The 18763-nt window shown below is 33.2% G+C and overlaps 1 protein-coding gene across 1 annotated transcript; it reads right to left on the bottom strand.

Annotated features, from left to right (window-relative positions):
* Window positions 1-4535: 4535 nt before the first annotated feature.
* Window positions 4536-5952, bottom strand: LOC133172634 (uncharacterized). Its single transcript, XM_061307566.1, has 2 exons — window positions 5818-5952; window positions 4536-5731 (listed from the first exon to the last, which is right to left on the bottom strand). The coding sequence occupies exon 2, from the start codon at window positions 5722-5724 to the stop codon at window positions 4861-4863; it is 864 nt and encodes a 287-aa protein (XP_061163550.1). The 5' UTR covers window positions 5725-5731; window positions 5818-5952; the 3' UTR covers window positions 4536-4860.
* Window positions 5953-18763: the final 12811 nt, after the last annotated feature.

The following is an 18763-nucleotide window of genomic DNA, read 5'->3' as shown; positions in this document are numbered from 1 at the left end:
CATCAAATTTATTTCTGGCCATGTTCTTTCCCTCTGTGCTACGCATTTGTAGTTTGATAGTTGCTGTTACCAGGTGGTGATCGCTATCAACATCGGCACCTCTCTTCACCCTCACATCCATTAATGATCGTCTCCATTTTCCATTTATCATGATGTGGTCAATTTTATTTTTGTCTTTCATGTTTGGAGAGTGCCAGGTTCACTTATGAATGTTTTGGTGGGGGAATAGTGTTCCTCCAATTACATAGTTGTTGGTGGTACAAAACTCTGCAAGTCCCTCTCCATTTTCATTTATGATTCCACAACCATGTTCTCCCATTGCCTTGTTGTATAGTTCATTATCTGCTCCAACTTTTGCAGTCATATCACCCATGATGATTTTAATATCATGGTCTGGTGTGTTGTCTAGTTCTTGCTGTAGTTATTCATAGAAAGCATTCTATGTTCTTCATCTGCATCGTTAGTGGGTGCATAGCATTGGAATAGTGTCATGTTGACTTGCTTTCCTCTATGCCGTACTGTTAACAATCTACTGATGATTGGCTTCCACTCCATTAAAGACTTCTCAACCCCCTTTTTGGGAATAACTGCAACACCTTCATGATGTTGTCCATCTTCTTGACTATAGAATACAGTAGTGTTTCACCTGTTGTTGTACGTATTTTCCCTGAATCAGTCCATCTGCTTTCACTGCTGTAATAAATAAATTAACCTCCTAACAATATAACGAATGAATGTACATCTACGTTTCACTTTTATATTGCTTTTACTGTACTTGTCTGTAAGTAATAGTTAAATTTGAAGGCAATTTGAAGCACTAATCTTAGAGCAAAATTTAAAAATTATAGTGGGTTTAAAAATTCAATTAAAATGTTTAAATATTGCATTGAATAAATAAAATTTGTTTATGTCCTATTTCCCATAAAAACGTTAATTACCCTTAGATTTTTCCGATGTATTTTAGAAACAGATTTTTAGCCAATCAAAATCCAAGAACATATTCCGCCATAGATTATTAATTACCACTTCATGCGTGAGACGAATTTTCCAGTCGACGAGAAGAGTTTTGACGCAAAAGTTCTAAAAACTTGATAAGCCCTTTCCCACATATGGGTCAAATGAAACATAATAATCAGAGGATCAGATATACATTATATAAAATACACATTGGATAGAATTCGCAAAAAGTAATTATTGCAACAACCAAAAACGACCCGCGTTTAATAAATCTTTGTACAATTGAAAAAGGGTATTCATTTTTAACATTGCCTAAGGATTTATCTCCCCAAAGTTAAGTTTGAGTATGAATAGTATGTATAGTTTCACGTTTCTTCGAAAGAGTCTTTCTGGCTTCCGCTAAGCTCCCAACACATCTGTCAATGCTCATTGTACAAGATTTAAAGGGAGAAATTTTAAAGTTCAAATCGTACTAAATGTAATAATCAATAAAGATATTTTATCATTTATTTTAAAACTATCATTTCTTTTCAGTTAGGCCTATTTTGCAGATTAAAAAATAAAAACTTTGAGAAAAAATCCTTAAAGGGGATGAAAGAGAAAAAAAATTCTGATAAATAATATGATGAATAACTATTTCTAATATAATTTTTTTCACCATTTACAAACTTTCCAAGCGTTGACAGAGATGCATGTTGGAGCGTGGCGAGAACGACTACTCTGGATATACAATTATATGTTTAAAAAAACATTACGGCTCCGCAAGGATTTGCGGATGCCGTTTTGTATTCACTATGTCTTTCTGTCATTCTTCCATCCGCAATTTTCTCTCCAATCCGCAATTTTCCTTTTTATTTTTTTTTATAGTTGTCAACTTGGTATGTTGGTTGAATAGTCAGTAAGACTTATTTTGATACTAATGTTGATTGTCATTAACGTTTGGTTTGGAGCTGGTGTAGATTCCTGACTTTATTTAAGAAATGAATTTAATTTTTGAAGATTCATGAGGACATGAACTACGACGCTTCACGCCGGCATATTTCATGAAGCGCGTTAGCGCTTCATGATAAATATGCCGGCGTGAAGCGTTGTAGTTCATGTACCTCATGAATCTTAAAAAAATAAGTTCATTTTTTATATTTACATTATTTTCTGATGAATTACATCAAATTACACCATTCAACTGTCATTTTTTAAGCAAAACAGTTTGCACTATAGTTTTGACGTCAAGTACGGTATTATGACGTAACAATGGAGATATTCATGCTCGTCCATGGTAGTTCATGAGAAAATGAACAGTCTTCTAATTTGCAAAGAATCATAAGGAAAAACCTTTGGAAATGTAAATATATAGGAATGAATGTGTAAAGTGAAATATATAGAGAGAACGAACAGTATTCAAGCTCAAAAGTCCACTAAACAATACAAAATAGGAGCAGAGCAAACACGGACCTTCAAAACATCAGAGGTGGGATCAGGTGCCATGGAGGAGTGAGCATCCCCTGCCGACCGATCACACCCGCCCTGTGCTTCCTGTCATGATCGGGAAACAACGGAAAAATCCGTCGACAATTCAGTGTGTGAATAATGACCTAACAATTAGTATGAAAAACGTCAGTCAGCACTTGACTCAATGATAAATTGTATTTGCTGACAAGGTCATTGTATCGACCATAGAAATTACGAATTACGATATAAACCCCGCATGCAGGTGACGAAGGTATATTGCTCCATACATAAGGGAAGTTGACGATTGAAAAGTTAAAGTCATCATGTTTATTATAAAGCTTAGTTGTTAGATTACCATTAACGTCTTTTTCAAGTAAAATATCCAAATATGAAACAGATGTGTCAGACTCTGTGGTATCTTTTATTTCAAGCTCACCAGGATATATCGTATCGACATCGACATAGGGATGGAAATAACCATTGTTAATTGACAATACGTCTTTGACATATCTAAATGTCGAGTTGAAGGCAACAGCAAGTGTTTTCTTCTTTTCACGTATAAGATTTTGAACAAATTCTGCTTCATACGAATGCAAAAAAGGTCTGCTAATAACGGGGCGCAATTGGTACCCTTAGGAATTCCAATAGATTGTTGGAAGACCTGGTCTCCAAAAACCACATAGATATTGTCAATTAGAAGCTCAAGCATCTTTTTAATGTCAACTTCAGAGTACTTGTTTGTACAATCAGAATGTTTTTTAACAAAATAATTTTGCAAATGACCAATGACAAGGTAAGTAAATTTACGAGTTCCATTTTATTGAAAAAGCAGCTGTCAATGATATCACAAAGACTGGACTTTCATTTATCGTGGGAAATGGTTGTGTATAAAGTTAAAAAGTCAAAAGTATTTAAGCTGTTGATTTTGGTAAAATCTTGATTTCAAATTTTCCAAAAGTTCCTTGGAATTTTTAAATATCCACATCTGATTTACACCACTTCTCGAATATATTGTTGCATAGTACTCTTGAAGTTTCTCCTTCACTACTGTTAATATCTAAAGAACCTGCTACGTATCTTTGTTTGTAAGGATTTTTATAAAGTTTCGGAATCCAATATAGATATGGTAATTCAAATTCATTTTGGTTGTTTGGAATATTAAAAATATTCAAAACTGACATTTGATTTTGAAGAATTTCTTCCTTAGAAAGGGAACTATGAGTATAAGTTGGATTACCACTTGTAGAATAAAATCCAAGTTCCTCTAAAATACATTTAATATAACGAGCCTTACAAACAAAGACAATGTTGTTACCTGCCTTGTCAGCAGGGACCAGTACGTACTGATCATGTAATCTAATTCTTTTTTTCACTTCTTATTGTAAAGTTAGAATAAAGGATGATACATCAGTTTACTTAATCCCCTGGAATTAATTATGATCTTGCCCGCTGTAGAAAATCCAGTACCTAATCTTTATCTGCCACATTTGCAAGTAATGTTTGTTTTGAAGTTAAGATCATGCCTGAGTGATGTTTGCATTTACTAAAGGCTGTCATTTTTATGCTCTAACGGACGACTGAACAAAATGGAATATTCTTTTAGAGTAAATTAAATTGGAGTATCTGTATTCTTATTCAAAAATCTTAATACAGTATATCGAGGATTGTTTACATGATTAACATTTTACGCTTAATTACAACCTTAACTAATGTGTAGGCAACTATCTTTAATGAGTGAGAATTTGATGGCAAATAATTGACCACAACACCCTCTAATTTACTGCATTTTGCAATTATCGATTTTCTGAAGCAAAAAAAATTACCCAGAGCAGCTATGATCTAACTTTATGACTTTTTTTTAGCTTCTAACAGCTATGAAGCTCTGTGTGCTCTTAAGTAACGTGACACTACGTTCGCCTACTGAAAAAGCAAACATGTCAGTTGCTAAAAATGATTTTCTCCAAGTTTCAAATTTCTTTTTGCCAGTTCAGGGAAAAAATCGTCACTGTTAATACTTATAGTTCATTTAAAAATGGTTGCCAAGTTGGCTACTTACAGAGAAATTTTAAGCCCAATTAAAAATTTTAGCCACCATAACGACAAAATTAGTTGCCAAGTATAGTCCTGTCTTTGCTTGGAAAATTTATTTTAAAAATAATAAAGGACTATAGGCCTAGTGCACAGTGTACAAATACATGTATTATAAATATCATGTACAACACTTGTATATTTGTATATAATCTTTGTAATAGTTGAATTCCACCGCCATTATGATCGATCTTGTTAAGACTTTGTAATATTTTTCTCGTATAGTGAAGCCAAGCACCACTACTTCGTTTTCCAGAGTTCACATATACCGTATAACACAACACACGCCACAAGTGTAAGCCACGTTCTGCATGTTTTGCGGCCATAAAGAGGACTGTCGTGTTCTAAGAATGAGTTAATCTTCATTCAGAGGATACCAGGCACGGACTCCAAACGAATTTCTGTTGAAACGGGTCGAAAGAACACCCAGGCAATTCGTGTGATAATCATAGTAACCATGGCAAACGCAACTGTATGACAAAGTCCATACAATATGACAATGAACATTTCAAAGTTTGTCATCGGCTTCAAGAATTGCACTTCTCCTTCCGACTGCTTTAACTCAGATGTCCCGGGTTTATCTCTTGTTAACGTCTCCATTTCGACCACGTTTTTGGTGGAATGGTTTCTAAGATGAAGGATTCTTACTCCGTCCAGTACCCACATTCCCATGAACGGTAGATAGTAAAACATGCATGCCAAAACAACGAAAGCCAAAACATTGGCGACATACATCACGCATAGAACAATAAATGCTAGAAAAGTAGAGATGGCGAAAACGACCAAAATTATCAGCCAAATAAGATTTGAGAATGATGATTTCCCGGTAAAATGCAAAAATCCAGTAAAAGCTTTCATCAGTCCAAAGCAAACTGACCCCATAGAGAAAAGCCAGAAGGCAACGAATCCAGACACAGCCTTCGACGTCTCCGTGGTGTTGTATATATTTCTTGTACTTTGCAAGGCAACAGATACTAACAGTAGTACTTCTGACAATCCTCTTGCAAATTCCAACAAACTTGAAGATTTTTTTATATTTCCCGTTGCTAAAATAGCAACAAACAAAAAGATGTTGGCTAGAATTGTCAAAACAATAACAACTAGAGCTCCTTCAGGGCCGTTTTCTCGTGACGGCCGAAAATAGTTCATTATTTCATCTCCAATATATTTTGATTTTGCCTCCGCATCCATTTCATCGAAAGGTGGGTTTATGAACCTGCTCGAATCCATATTTAATCTGCAATTAATAGAAAAAAAATAAATTAGCCAGACACGTTTGATATGCAGAATAAATATATCTGGGTCACCGGTTTTTCTGCTTACCTTGACAAGGGAAACACTCAAAACTGTTTACAACCACCTTTTTAAGCAGAACTGCGCATTTTGAAATATTTTATCACAACATGCTGACAAAGAACAATACAATCTTGGTAGGTGCACTAAAGATATACATGTACAGTAAACATATTTGCACATATGGAGGCGCAGTCAGGACATTGGGTGTTGAGTTGTTGACCGTGGCAAACCGAGCCACTGATCGTTCCGCTTCAGAGCCACAAAATGGGTCATTTTAAATTACTGCATTACAAATTAGCTTTAAAAAAGACTACTAAGTCGTCAACAATTTCATTCAATTTGTTTGAGACTATTTTCAAGATTAAAAATATACTTAATTACTAAAATACTCGAACAGTTGTATAAACAAGTTCAAAAAAAAAAAAGTAATAAAAAATGATGTCGGAGTGAGAGGGTCTATAATTATATATATAGGTCAACTGAACATACTTAAACTGTACAATAACATGTGCAATTTAGATTTTGTATGATTGTGTCAAATTCACAGAATACGAGTACAAAAAACTTCAAAACTTCAAAGATATAGTAATTAAGTCATTCATTCGATCCAAAACTGCGCTATTCTGAGTAATAGCTGTATTAAAAGTTATATATATATATATATATATATATATATATATATATATATATATATATATATATATATATATATATATATATATATATATATATATAACCCTAGTGTTACTTATAGTGGAAACCGTTACAGATGTTCCCCCAAACGGCTCCCCCACTTCCCAGAGGTGCCTCATTCCCTACAAGCTTCATCTAATTAGGCAATTCTTTTGTTAAATTTATCTACATTATCTACAATTCATCTACAATATTATCTACAATTCATAATATTTATCATTATCCATTTTTTAAAGTGACCGATTACATTTAATTTAGTCTGCTGACCGCTGTATCCTATTGTGAGAATATTTAAAAATAAATGTAAGTGACTATAGAAAGGCTCGATCAGAGACTTCTGAGACGATTTATTTGACAAGAAAAAAGTCTCTCGAATCTCTCGAACGATATCATTTCAAAGTACGTTAATGATTGATATATTAACAAAATACGAGCTCGAAGCGGGAGTGCCTGAAATTGAGTTCCGTACCTTGTGGAAAGAAAAAGAAGGGGTCACCCAGATACGAAACAAGTGCCTGTGATGTCACTGCTGAATTAAATTCGTTTAAACAAAGACAATTCAAAAATATTTTTTGATGTAAAGGCATCCGTAGCAAAGCATTGGGAAAGTTACAAGCAAATGTCATACAAGCTTTAACTTACCTTTAACCTACCTTGAAAAAAAAGTCTTATTTTAAAAAGAATTCTAATTTTTTGCTTACTTTTCCAGGTGCCCGCTCCTGTACATTCGTAAATGTACGTGACGGGAATTCGTCAAAAATCAATAAGCACTTTAAAATCGTACTTCATAACCATTGCTCCATGCAATACTAGTATGACACGTCTGCAAATCCCGTCAGCGAGCTTCAATTATGTAGTCCTCTCATGGGGCGAAAGGGGTGGGGTGATTAAATTGATCTCCACTGGGGGGAGGGGGGTTATTTACGCAAATTTACCCAGTATGTTGATATTTCACATGTTTGTGGATGCACATAATTTACCTTTAATAGATCCAAGGCGTAATTAAAAAGTAAATCATGTCAAAAGTATGAGTTCAAAAAGAAGGAAATTCTGTGAAGAATTGTTTAAAGAAATAGCTTTGGATACTCGGATAATTCGCAAAAAAACAAAAACAAAAACAAAACAAAAACAAACAAAAAAACTACGTACTATACATTTACGAATTAAATTCGTTATGACGAATTCTAACACTTGTTATAACGAATTTAATTCGTCAAAACGGATTCGACAAATTGTTATATTGTACGGAAGTCCATTTAGGACCTATCAAAATTATTTTTGAATTCGATATAACGAATTGTTGAATTTGTTATAACGGATTTAATTCGTTATAACAGTTTATTTGAATTCGTTATAACGAATTTAATCTGTTATAACAAAGGACAAGGTTCATTTGATATAATATTTGGCCCTGAGAATTTCTAAAAATTAAAGTTTATGCTGAATCAAAACTTTACATTGAAAATAAAGTTTGTATATATGCTTGTTAAAAAAATAAACCCAAACTTTGAGAATGTGTCCCCTGTATACTGTTTATTCGTGGTCAAATCATGCACGGAATGCGTATTTCCGGAAAAATCGTTAAAAATCAGGGACTTAAAAGCATTTTTCGATAGGTCCGCATCATATCACCACTTTGAAATTTTCACAAATGAAACATCGATATGAAAGCAATTTATATGTAAAAAATTACGATGGTGATATTGTGCGGACCATGTTTATTTTCAAAATATGTGTTCATTTTACAGCATGCAATACACATCCCAGTAGACGGTCATTTGCTAGATATAAATAATATTGATAATATACCTCGCCACCATCGCTAAAAAATCCTTTAATATCAAGCATAAAATCATAACATCAATATTATGAAGATCTGGCTTCGGGGCCACCAACGCTGAGATTTTCTCAAATCTGAGATTTCTTAGAAAATTTGAGTTTTTCTCACCGAACTGTGCCACCAATGAAATATTTTCTCAAACTCGGACTTATTTCTTGAGTTTTTTCTTAAATCTGAGATTTTTCTCAAATCTGAGATTTCTCTGAAACGTGTGTGCCACCAACGTTTTTTCCGACTCAGCTGAGAAAAAAATCTGAGATTTCTCAGAAAATCTTGAGATTGGTACATAGTAGTCTCAAATAAAATCTCACAGAATTATTTTATGGTAAAATGTTTGCAAATATTATGACAGTGCACAGGTTAATCCATGAATACATGAAAAAAAATCCAAACCAGAAATTTCTTGACAAGCAAAACTGCTTTCCCAAAAGTATCTTGAAAAGAAAAAAAAAATCCGTTTCACAAACGTGAAAAACCTATTTCGTTGTGGTAGTGGTGGGGTCCACGTTTTCAAGGGGGGGGGGGTCCAAAATCAATTTTTATTTGATTCAGTATATACTTTCAATAACTCTGCATGCAAATTCCGGGGGGGGGGGGGGGGGCGACCACCTCCCCCCTCTAGATCCGCGTATGGGCATCTGCTTTATACACACTATGCATCGCACACAAAAATCCCTGACCGTTTATATTATTTGAAAGAATAAACCAGACTTTTTTTTAATACGACCAGTTACATTTTGAGATTAGACAAGTATGGTCCTAAGTTTCAAATAGTACATGATTACGCCGTGAAACTTTTCATAGGAATTATAATCAGTTAATCGTCACTTGATAAGTGATTGTTAGATTGATTTAGGTAACCAGTGTAACAACGAATATTGCTCACTATATTCTTTGTTATTATATCTGAAATTAATTATTATTATATATATTATATCTGAAAAGAAGAATATTTTTCCTGTGACATTTTATCACGGGATCGTGGAAAATGCGATGTGTTATTTAGCCTCCTCCCTACATACATGTCCGTATAGTTCAATTTCAGGTTGTTTTTTTTTTTTTTTTTTTTGTTTTTTTTTGTTTTGTTTTGTTTTGTTTTGTTTTGTTTTGTTTGTTTGTTTGTTTTTTTTTTTGTTTCTTCGGGGGAAGGGGTGTGTATACATATACCTGAAATAACTGACATAATCACATTAAACAATTTGGATCGAAATTTTCTTGATAAATTGGGTTCAAGTAAAACCAAGCATACATGTATATATTGAATTGAATTGTAATTATGTTACTCGCCTTGGACATTTTTTCTGTCGCAACTTATGCACGAATTTTACGGAACACTCAAGAAAATTATCATGTGAGAAAATAAGGATTTAATCAGGTAGAAAAAAAATTACTCGGTGTTTTCTTTATCATTGTTAATGCCGAGTTTGCAGTATTAAAATCATCATTTCGCAGCGGTAAAATCTATTTTCTCTGATCGCTTGAAACGATGATTTTTTTAAAAAATTATTCTAAATAGGGACAAAAACTCCCTATATTTAAAACATTTTTGCTATGGAGAGTAAAATGTAATAGATATTTCTGACTTTGTACAAAACAAAATAAAAGAAAAAAAATTGTGTAATCGGCCTGTAAATATATAGTCTTGATCCGCCTATCTACTCTTTGTAATCTTTCGACACGTAACGTCACAATGGCGGAAGTGACGCCTCGGTGTATATATTTGTGTGTTTATGTAGACAGACGAACCAAGACTATAAAGTTTGGATATGTTTTGTGTTATTCTTCTGTACGGATTATTTTACGGGGACTCGGTGAATATTTATTGTCGCAAAGATCGTAATGGAATCCTTTCCGTTGAGTGACTCGAAACAGCAAATAAAAGACGTAGGAAGTGGGGGGGGGGGTGTATTTTCGCGATTAAACACCAAAATATTGCATTAACAACTGACTAAAAGGTAAATTCAATCATTAATTCAACAAATTTGTGCATTATCAGAATAAAAGGTCGCATATAACAACGAGAATAAGTCTAAGATTTTTCTCAAATCTCTGCTTACGTGAGACGAATCTCAGAAATGTTGGTGGCACGGTGTTTTAGGAAAATCTCAGGTGAGGCAGAAATCTAAGATTTGAGGTTGAGATTTGAGCTGAGTTTTTTATATGTTGGTGGCCCCGAAGCCTGGTATGTATTAATTCTTTACATGTTCGAATTCACATACATTGGGCCTATATTAGTCTATCTATAGCATCTTACGTCCGCACCCCCTAAGTAAGCGACAGTGGTCCGAGTTAGACTATAATCTTAACGTTAGGTGGTTAAAGAAAGTAGTAGTTCAGAAAAAAATGCAGTATTTACACTTGTCGTATTTATAAATATTATTTTACATTCAGTTTATACCCCAGTGCCTGTGTCCATAATCATGTCAAGCTGAACATTAAAACAATTTATACGTCATTTTTGGAAATTGACGTCACAATGGTTTCGCCGATCTATTTGGCCTGTTCGGAAAATGTATATGGACATGGACATGAATATTTTGAGGTATTATAGTGAAAATTAGAGGCTAACTTTCTAAGATAGAAGACAACTTGGCAAAATATCACAATAGATTTAACAATGCGCCTCTCAGTGTAAAATATGTGAAATGTAGATAGTTCCGAACATAATCTAGATGGTCATAAATCAATGACTTCAGTTACCTTTTTGGAAGAGTTCCATAAAAATTACCCGTAAAGCCATATACATCACATAAATCACGTTAAATAAAGGTTAGGTGTAATGTAAAATAATAGTAATGTAAAAAAGAAGTAAACAATTAGCTTGAGGGGGGGGGGTTTATAAAATACGACATGAGTGATGATATCGGATGAAAGGGGGTCAGGTCCAATTGCTTCTCTTATATTCTTAACATTACTATATATAGATTGACAGACCTATGGAAACTGTATATAGCATGAAAACATAATGTAGCAGTAATTATAACGAATGGCAGAGGATAAAAGAATGTTTTCTTTTGATTGTCAAGAATCACATAGTTTACTTGTGCTCCTTCTGTATTAATATCCAAAAAAGTCTTACCTTTTTGCGCGCACATGCAAAACTGAAATTCTGATTTGTTTACTAAAACAAATATTAATCTTTGCTAAGAAATGATAAGTATATATCCACAGATCTCTGTGGATAAGTGAAATATTCTCGAACTGTAATGCAGTGATCGTAGAAAATATAGCTGATTTTATTCTTGTTAATTGTTTCAACTGAATGGTAAATTTGAAATAAAATATAAATAGGGTGTCATAGAACATAGAAAAAGATTAATGAATGCACATACAATGTATAAGCATCGGGTTTATTGTGAAATGGATTCCTCGGTGCTGGATTTTGTAGAAAATGTCGTTCTCATACATGTAGCTTATTGAAATAATGACTTCCTGGATATCAATATCAACAATCTAGTACGTATTCAAAGGCGGGTCCAGCCCCCCTCCCCCCTCTCATTCGAGTTTTTTTTTTTTTGTTTTTTGTTTTGTTTTGGTTGTTGTTTTTGTTTGTTTGTTTGAGTGCATTTTCTTTGTTTAACCTGTTTATACTCTCAATTTATCCATACGCAAAGTTCAGGCACGTAGTTTCAGTGCTGATTCCGATTCGAAAAATGTTTCATGTCGAAAAAAAAAAGTGAACCTGCCCCCTACATGGATAAATGGTAAAGTTTTACTTGAAATTTCATTACCACGATGAACATGATACTTTATCCACGTCAACCTTTTTTTTTCCTTTTTTATTTTTTGTCATCTTGAAAATATACAGTTAATTATCAATAATTATTTACTAAGTAATTACTAATTACTTATGCTTTAATTTCTACGCCTACTATACGTGATATAGGAACTATAAATATTTCATGTAATCAGTTCTCTTTGAATAGCCCCCCCCCCCCCGAACATGTAAAAAGTATCAACTGTACTGCCTGCTTCCTTTCCACCGAATTACAAAATAAAATTAATATTGGTTTCTGTTTGTTATGAACAAAGGGCCATCTATTTTCAAGAGTTCAGGTTCACAATATTAAATTGACGTATTCTTAATATTATATTAGTATACAGTTAAAGTATAATAATCATTGACGGAGTTAGCAAGTTCCAGTTCCCCAAGGCCAGGACTATTTCCCTCGGCTTCACCTCGGGAAATAGTCCTGGTCGAAATGATATACTTTTAGTCCTGGTCCAGATGATATACCTTTAACTGTTTTTCATACCGATACAAACGTAAAATGTAGAGGATTCAGATAGCCTGATTTCAAAGCAGGGATTAGCTCACTGAACTAACACATGGACATTAATCCATTCACATATCATACCAATGTAAAAGTAAAATCTAGAGGATAACGGATAAGCGTGAATTAACTTTCGAAGCAAGGATTAGCTTCCTTGACTAACACGCGGGGATTAGTCCATTCTTAACGATTTCTAGGGAATTAGTCACATCTAACGATATAATGTTATATAGGAAAAAAATCAGTAGAGGTATAATAAACCAAGATAAAGTAATTGAATACAGTATTTTCATATTGATTACCAATTTAAGTAAACAACAGTGATTTCTGTTCACTAACACTCGATTGTCTTTGAACAATTTTCCTGGGGAAATAAGGCAGGCACTTTATCCTGGAAATGAACTAGATTAGCTTATAATGTACACCTTAATATGATAAAATGTTCTCAGAGTCTAAAAAATGTTTTCCCTTGGTGTTTAGAGCTTCCTTAAAACACACGCTTGCATAGGTTGTCGTTACAAAGGTATATCGATTACTTAGAGGAAGCAGTAAGGGATCTGCAGGGGGGGGGGGGGGGTATCCGGACCCCACCCCGATCAATACCCACCACTTGTATAAAATTCATATAGCAAAATACCAAAAATATGGAGGGGGAAGGGTCAAGTAAACTTTGTAAAGTTGGTAAGACTTGTAGGAAGGTAAAGTGACATCCCCCCTTTCAAAATAGGTTTTTCAGGTTTAGGTTAGTTATCTTTTTTTAAAATAAGGTTTTTTCCTTTGGGTCGATCTAGCTGTTTTTTGGTTTGTTTTTTTTAGTTGGTGTGGAACACCTTTTCCTGGGAAAAATTACAGTAAAATTCCTCAATTGCGCTGTTACATTTTTCCACGAGTCCACATCGCTTTTCCGCGAGAAATCCTTCTTTACCGTGAAGTACTAGTATTTTTTTTTTCTTTTCCGCGAAAATTTTCTATTAACCAGGTAGTACATTTTGCTCCTTGTCTACCACGGGGATGAATTTTTGTAAAAGTCTCTAAAACATCCTTAATAGACCTTGTAGATTGTAGGTCATCTACGCAATAACCTATACATCTTCACAATGTCAAGGTTTTGTGAAATCGTTCCTATTTAAAAAAGGTAGTGAAGAGAAACAATATCACAAAACCTTGACAATGTGAAGATGTTAATACGTATAAAATGTCGTTGAAACATGCTGTCTGTTCAATAACCCATAGATCCTAATATATTCATGTGTCGGAACAAGCTGCAATTTTGAAGAAAAAGAAAGTAAATTAATTGCTGATAACTTCGATGTTGGAATATTTCCGAACTGCTGAAAGAAAAGAATAAACGAAGGTTCACATCCTTTCCTTTTTTTAAGGATGGGCTTTACCTCTGGACAGCGCAAATAAAATATTATAATAGGTAGACACAGGTAAACTTATGTAAATCAAACCACGGAAAAGCAGTGTCAAGTAGGGAGCGGAAACTGTTTTTTTTTAATATAAATATAATGCAGATAAGCAGGAAGACCGAAACCTTGCGAGCCTTACTGATATATTATTACACACAAAATCATTTCCTTGAATACATGCAATCAAAATCCCAGAAAAAGTTTAACGGTCCTTTAAGTCTTTTTTTTTTTTTTTTTTTTTTTTTTTTTTTTACAAATCTTGGCAATTACGGATCGTCAAGTTAAAAAAATAAAACTAATACTTTGCTTGTGCCAATGCGGGGCTCGGAAAGTCAGAAATCCGCTTAGAATGTACTGTACATGTACACCCCTTTTTTCCTTATGATTCAAAATCTTTCAAAGCCAACCATACCGATTGATTTAAAGATTTGTCTTTAATTATGAAAAATAGTTTAGTAAGCATGGAACTAGTATGTTATCACATGTATACCAATACACCGAAATGTACGTTTATATGAAAATGAGATTTAATACACGTACATAGTAAAATATACATGTAAGCTGGATTTATTTTAAAACATGACGTCTCATTTTTGTTCATGACGTCGCAAAAAGCAACGTCAAAATATCACAATGTTATCGTGAACTATGCTACTTTTACGTTTATATAAAACATAAATAAAGCTTTGTACATGCATATATTGATAATTTCATGAAAATATACACTCTCTCAAAGAGTTTTAAGGAATATTATTTAATTTTGACACGGGGCCAAATTTTGTACCAAACGCACCTTGTCCTTTGTTGAATTCATTATAACGAATTCAAAAATCGGTTATAACGATTTAAATTCGTTTAAACAAATTCTAAAATTTGCTATAACAAATTAAATTCGTTTAAACGAATTCTAAAAGTTGTTATAACAAATTAAATTCGTTTGAACGAATTCTCAAATTTGTTACAACGAATTAAATTCGTTTATTCAAATTCAACAATCAAGGCCTGTAGAAAAATATATATGAATTCGATATAACGATTTGTCGAATTCGTTCTAACAAATTTAATTTGTTACAACAAATTAAAGAATTCATTTTAACGAATTTAATTTGTTATAACAAGTTTAAGAATTCGTTACAACGAATTTAATTCGTTATAACAAATTTTTCAATTCGTTATAACGAATTCAACAAATTTGTTATAACAGATTAAATTCGTTATAACGAATTCAAAGAAACTGTTATAACGAATTAAATTCGTTATAACAAATTTGACAATTCGTTGTATCGAATTCAAAAATATTTTTGATAGGTCCTAAATGGGCTTCCGTACTTCCGTAATATTGATTTCTATAAGCCTGATTGTTGAATTTGATTAAATGAGCTTAAATTGTTATAATAAATTTTAGAATTTGTGTAAACGAATTTAATTTGTTATAAGAAATTTAAGAATTCGTTTAAACGAATTTAATTCGTTATAACAAATTTTTGATTTCCTTATTACCAATTCAACAGATATATAATAACAATATATAACAATAACATAATAATAATATAACAAATAATAATATAACAATAACAATAATTTAACAGATATATAACAGATTAAATTCGTTATAAGTACTTATAACGAATTCAAAGAAATTGACATAACGAATTGAATTCGTTAAAACAAATTCGACAATTCGTTATATCGAATTACGACTTTTATATATATTTTTTTTCATTTGCCTAACTGGACCCTTCTTGACTTTCGTACATTACTGATTTACTATTTCATGGTGGTGATGGTGGGTTCCACGTTTTCTAGGGGGGGGGGGGGGTTCCAAAGTCATTTTTTTTATTTGCTTCAGTATGTACTTCTAATAACTCAGCAAATTCCAGGGGGATCTGGAACACCCCCACCCCCTCTAGATCCGCGTATGTGCGTAAATAAAAAAAAAATGGAAAACTTGGAGCGAAAAAATATTTTTCACGCAGTTTTCAATCAAATGTCTTGCATATTTTCAGCTTTACACGTACATGGAAATAGAAATCACATTATTGATTAAACAAAGGGTAACAACATGTCACTTAATCCATACAGTAATTTTAGTAATGAATTTTATAAAGAGAAACTATTTAAATGTCAAGTTCATGTGATACTGGTCGACATTTCATGAACTTCAATTTATGCACATTTCGCAATATTAATCGGAAATAAAATGCTGTCATCTAACAATTTATGTATATTTCAACATGCCTTGCAAATATTACTGGCATAAGCTTGGAAGGTTTTGCCTGCAATATCCATGCAGTTCTACTGGTTTAATTGTTCTCATAATAAGGGAAGAGAATTGCATAGAAGCACTTAATCATAAAACAATGAGAACCTCAAAACTTGGCTTTCAAATGCTACGAGCTCGCGAGTGCATTTTTACAGCCAACGAGTGCCGGTGTAAAGACGAATAATGACCCCAGCAGAAAAATGACGGGGGGGGGGGGGAATAGAAAAATGACCCTATATAGCCGTAGAAAAAAGTGAATTTTTGTAGAACCCTAGGGGTAAGTTTTCTACACATGCAACCTATGAAAAAGTGACCTCCGTTGAAAAATGACCTCCATCCCAACAGAGGGATACAAAGTTGAAAAGAGATGATTGGTTCTCAACAAGGCCCTTAGATCGCTTTAAAAAAATTAAGGTGTTAAAAAAATATCTTTTTTATACACCCCGATTTTTTAAAGTCGGATTTAAGCGATCCAAAGGCCTGTGGTTCTCAATGGGCAATTCTCTTGCGGTTTTCTGATTAACACTAGACGAACACGCAAATAAAATTGGTTAAATAACATTACATGTGTTTCTTTTTATAAGACTGAAAAAGGTGAAGATAATACGGAAGCCGGTAGGTGCTAGGTAGAAAAATATTTTATCTGGCGGCCGCCAGATAAGTTTCTGGCGGCCGCCAAATAATTATCTGGCGGCCGCCAGAAAATGTCTATCATTAAATGTTTTGAATGTAACAGATGGAAATGACGTAAGCTGCCTATTTCCAATTTTGCCAGTTAATGTTCCGCGGTCTTATCGAGTAGTGATTATACAGAACACAAGTAAGAACGACATATTGTTATAGCTAGACCTGTTATTTTGCCCGGACAGGATATGGATAAACTTTAATGAAATATTTTAGAAATGACGATCAGCAACTCAAGATGTTCATTAAATATTTTGATTTTTTGTACAATTGTCAACGGTTGGCTTGTAAAATCTTTGTGAAACTTCCATTGCAGCGGAAACAATTAGACAAACTTTTTATCACAAGGAACTAATGTGCACAGGTACAAAACTGCCGTTACGTGATCATTATGTATGGATCAGTGTGTATGTCTATTGTACATGAGGCATTTATTGCAATTTAGTGATATCACCTATTCGAATATAGGTGATATCACCTGTTCGAAAAGGTGATATAACTCATTCAAACTGAAAAGGTGATATCACATATTCGAATAGGTGATATCACATTTTCTAATTGGTGATGCCCCAATTTCGATTTGGTGATATCACCTATTGGAAAAAAATAATGATATAACCTATTTGAGTTGAATAGGTGATATTACCTTTTCGAATAGGTGATTTCACCTTTTCGAATTGATGATTTCACCTTTTCGTTTGAATTGGTGATATTTCCAATTTGAATTAGTGATATCACATATTTGCATTTCTTGCAACAGTAAATAATGAATGCTCCAATCCTTAAGATAATCCAACTCAAATGCAAATTAAAGGATGAAATTTCAAAAGGCTTTCAATAAGCAATTTTATTTCTTTAGCAGTGATTTAAAATTGATGACATTGATTTCATTACTCTTGCACAAACTTTTTAAAAAAAGATAATAAAGTGTCTATGGACTTTTTGTACTTAATTTGAGCCATAACCCTTACTATTGAACGGCATTGCATGCGCATTGATCAAATCAACTGTAGATTCGCTGTAAGATCTTTTTTTTTTTTTTGGCACAAAGAGGGAAAGTGGCACTGCTTTTAAGTTACAATGTATATGTACACAAAAAAGACCATAAAACAACCTAATTATTATCTATACTTATAAATTAATAAATTTTGCAAATAAACTCCGAAACTGATGCACCAGAGTTTTTACTTACTCCTCTAAGAATACACTGGATACAATATGATGTCCGTAAACTATATTTAGATTTCACTCGCATTGTACGTATCATATATTAAATTAAAAGTCTACGTTTATTTTCTATAAACAGCCTTGAAATAGCAAAAACGTGAGTACGGTGGCGTTTCCGGTTGGCGGATCTAAGTTTCTGGCAATTTTTCATTGAAACTGATCAATCGTTTATTTATTTCATAAAACATCATCACTGAATTATTTTATCAAAACTTGATTTAAATGACATAAAAGAAATAAGTTGTGATAACCGATTAAAAAGGGAAATGTGCAAATTATTTTTGTCATTCACCGATCTTAATATTGACGGAAGCTTCTAGAACATCATATAGCATCGAGCCCGATGTTAAAAAGAAAAACGAGACGATTATAGCTGCAGGAAAATAAAAAAAAAATGCTTATGTGTGAATGGTCATTGAGATAATGGTAAATCATTGATAACACTATAAGTTGTGAATATATTTATATATCGAAAGACTATTACATATATGTAGATAAATTTATCGGTAAAATGTGTTTATATTCCTCACTGAGAGCATCGTGGCAACGAACCCGAAGAACAATTTCTACTTCGTAATAA

Source organism: Saccostrea echinata, unplaced genomic scaffold (assembly GCF_033153115.1).
Source record: "Saccostrea echinata isolate AGI-Se365-2 ecotype Australia unplaced genomic scaffold, CSIRO_AGI_Sech_v1 ptg000054l, whole genome shotgun sequence".
NCBI lineage: Eukaryota > Metazoa > Mollusca > Bivalvia > Ostreida > Ostreidae > Saccostrea > Saccostrea echinata.
Note: the sequence above shows the minus strand (reverse complement) of the source record. Positions and strands in the feature narration are given on the sequence as shown.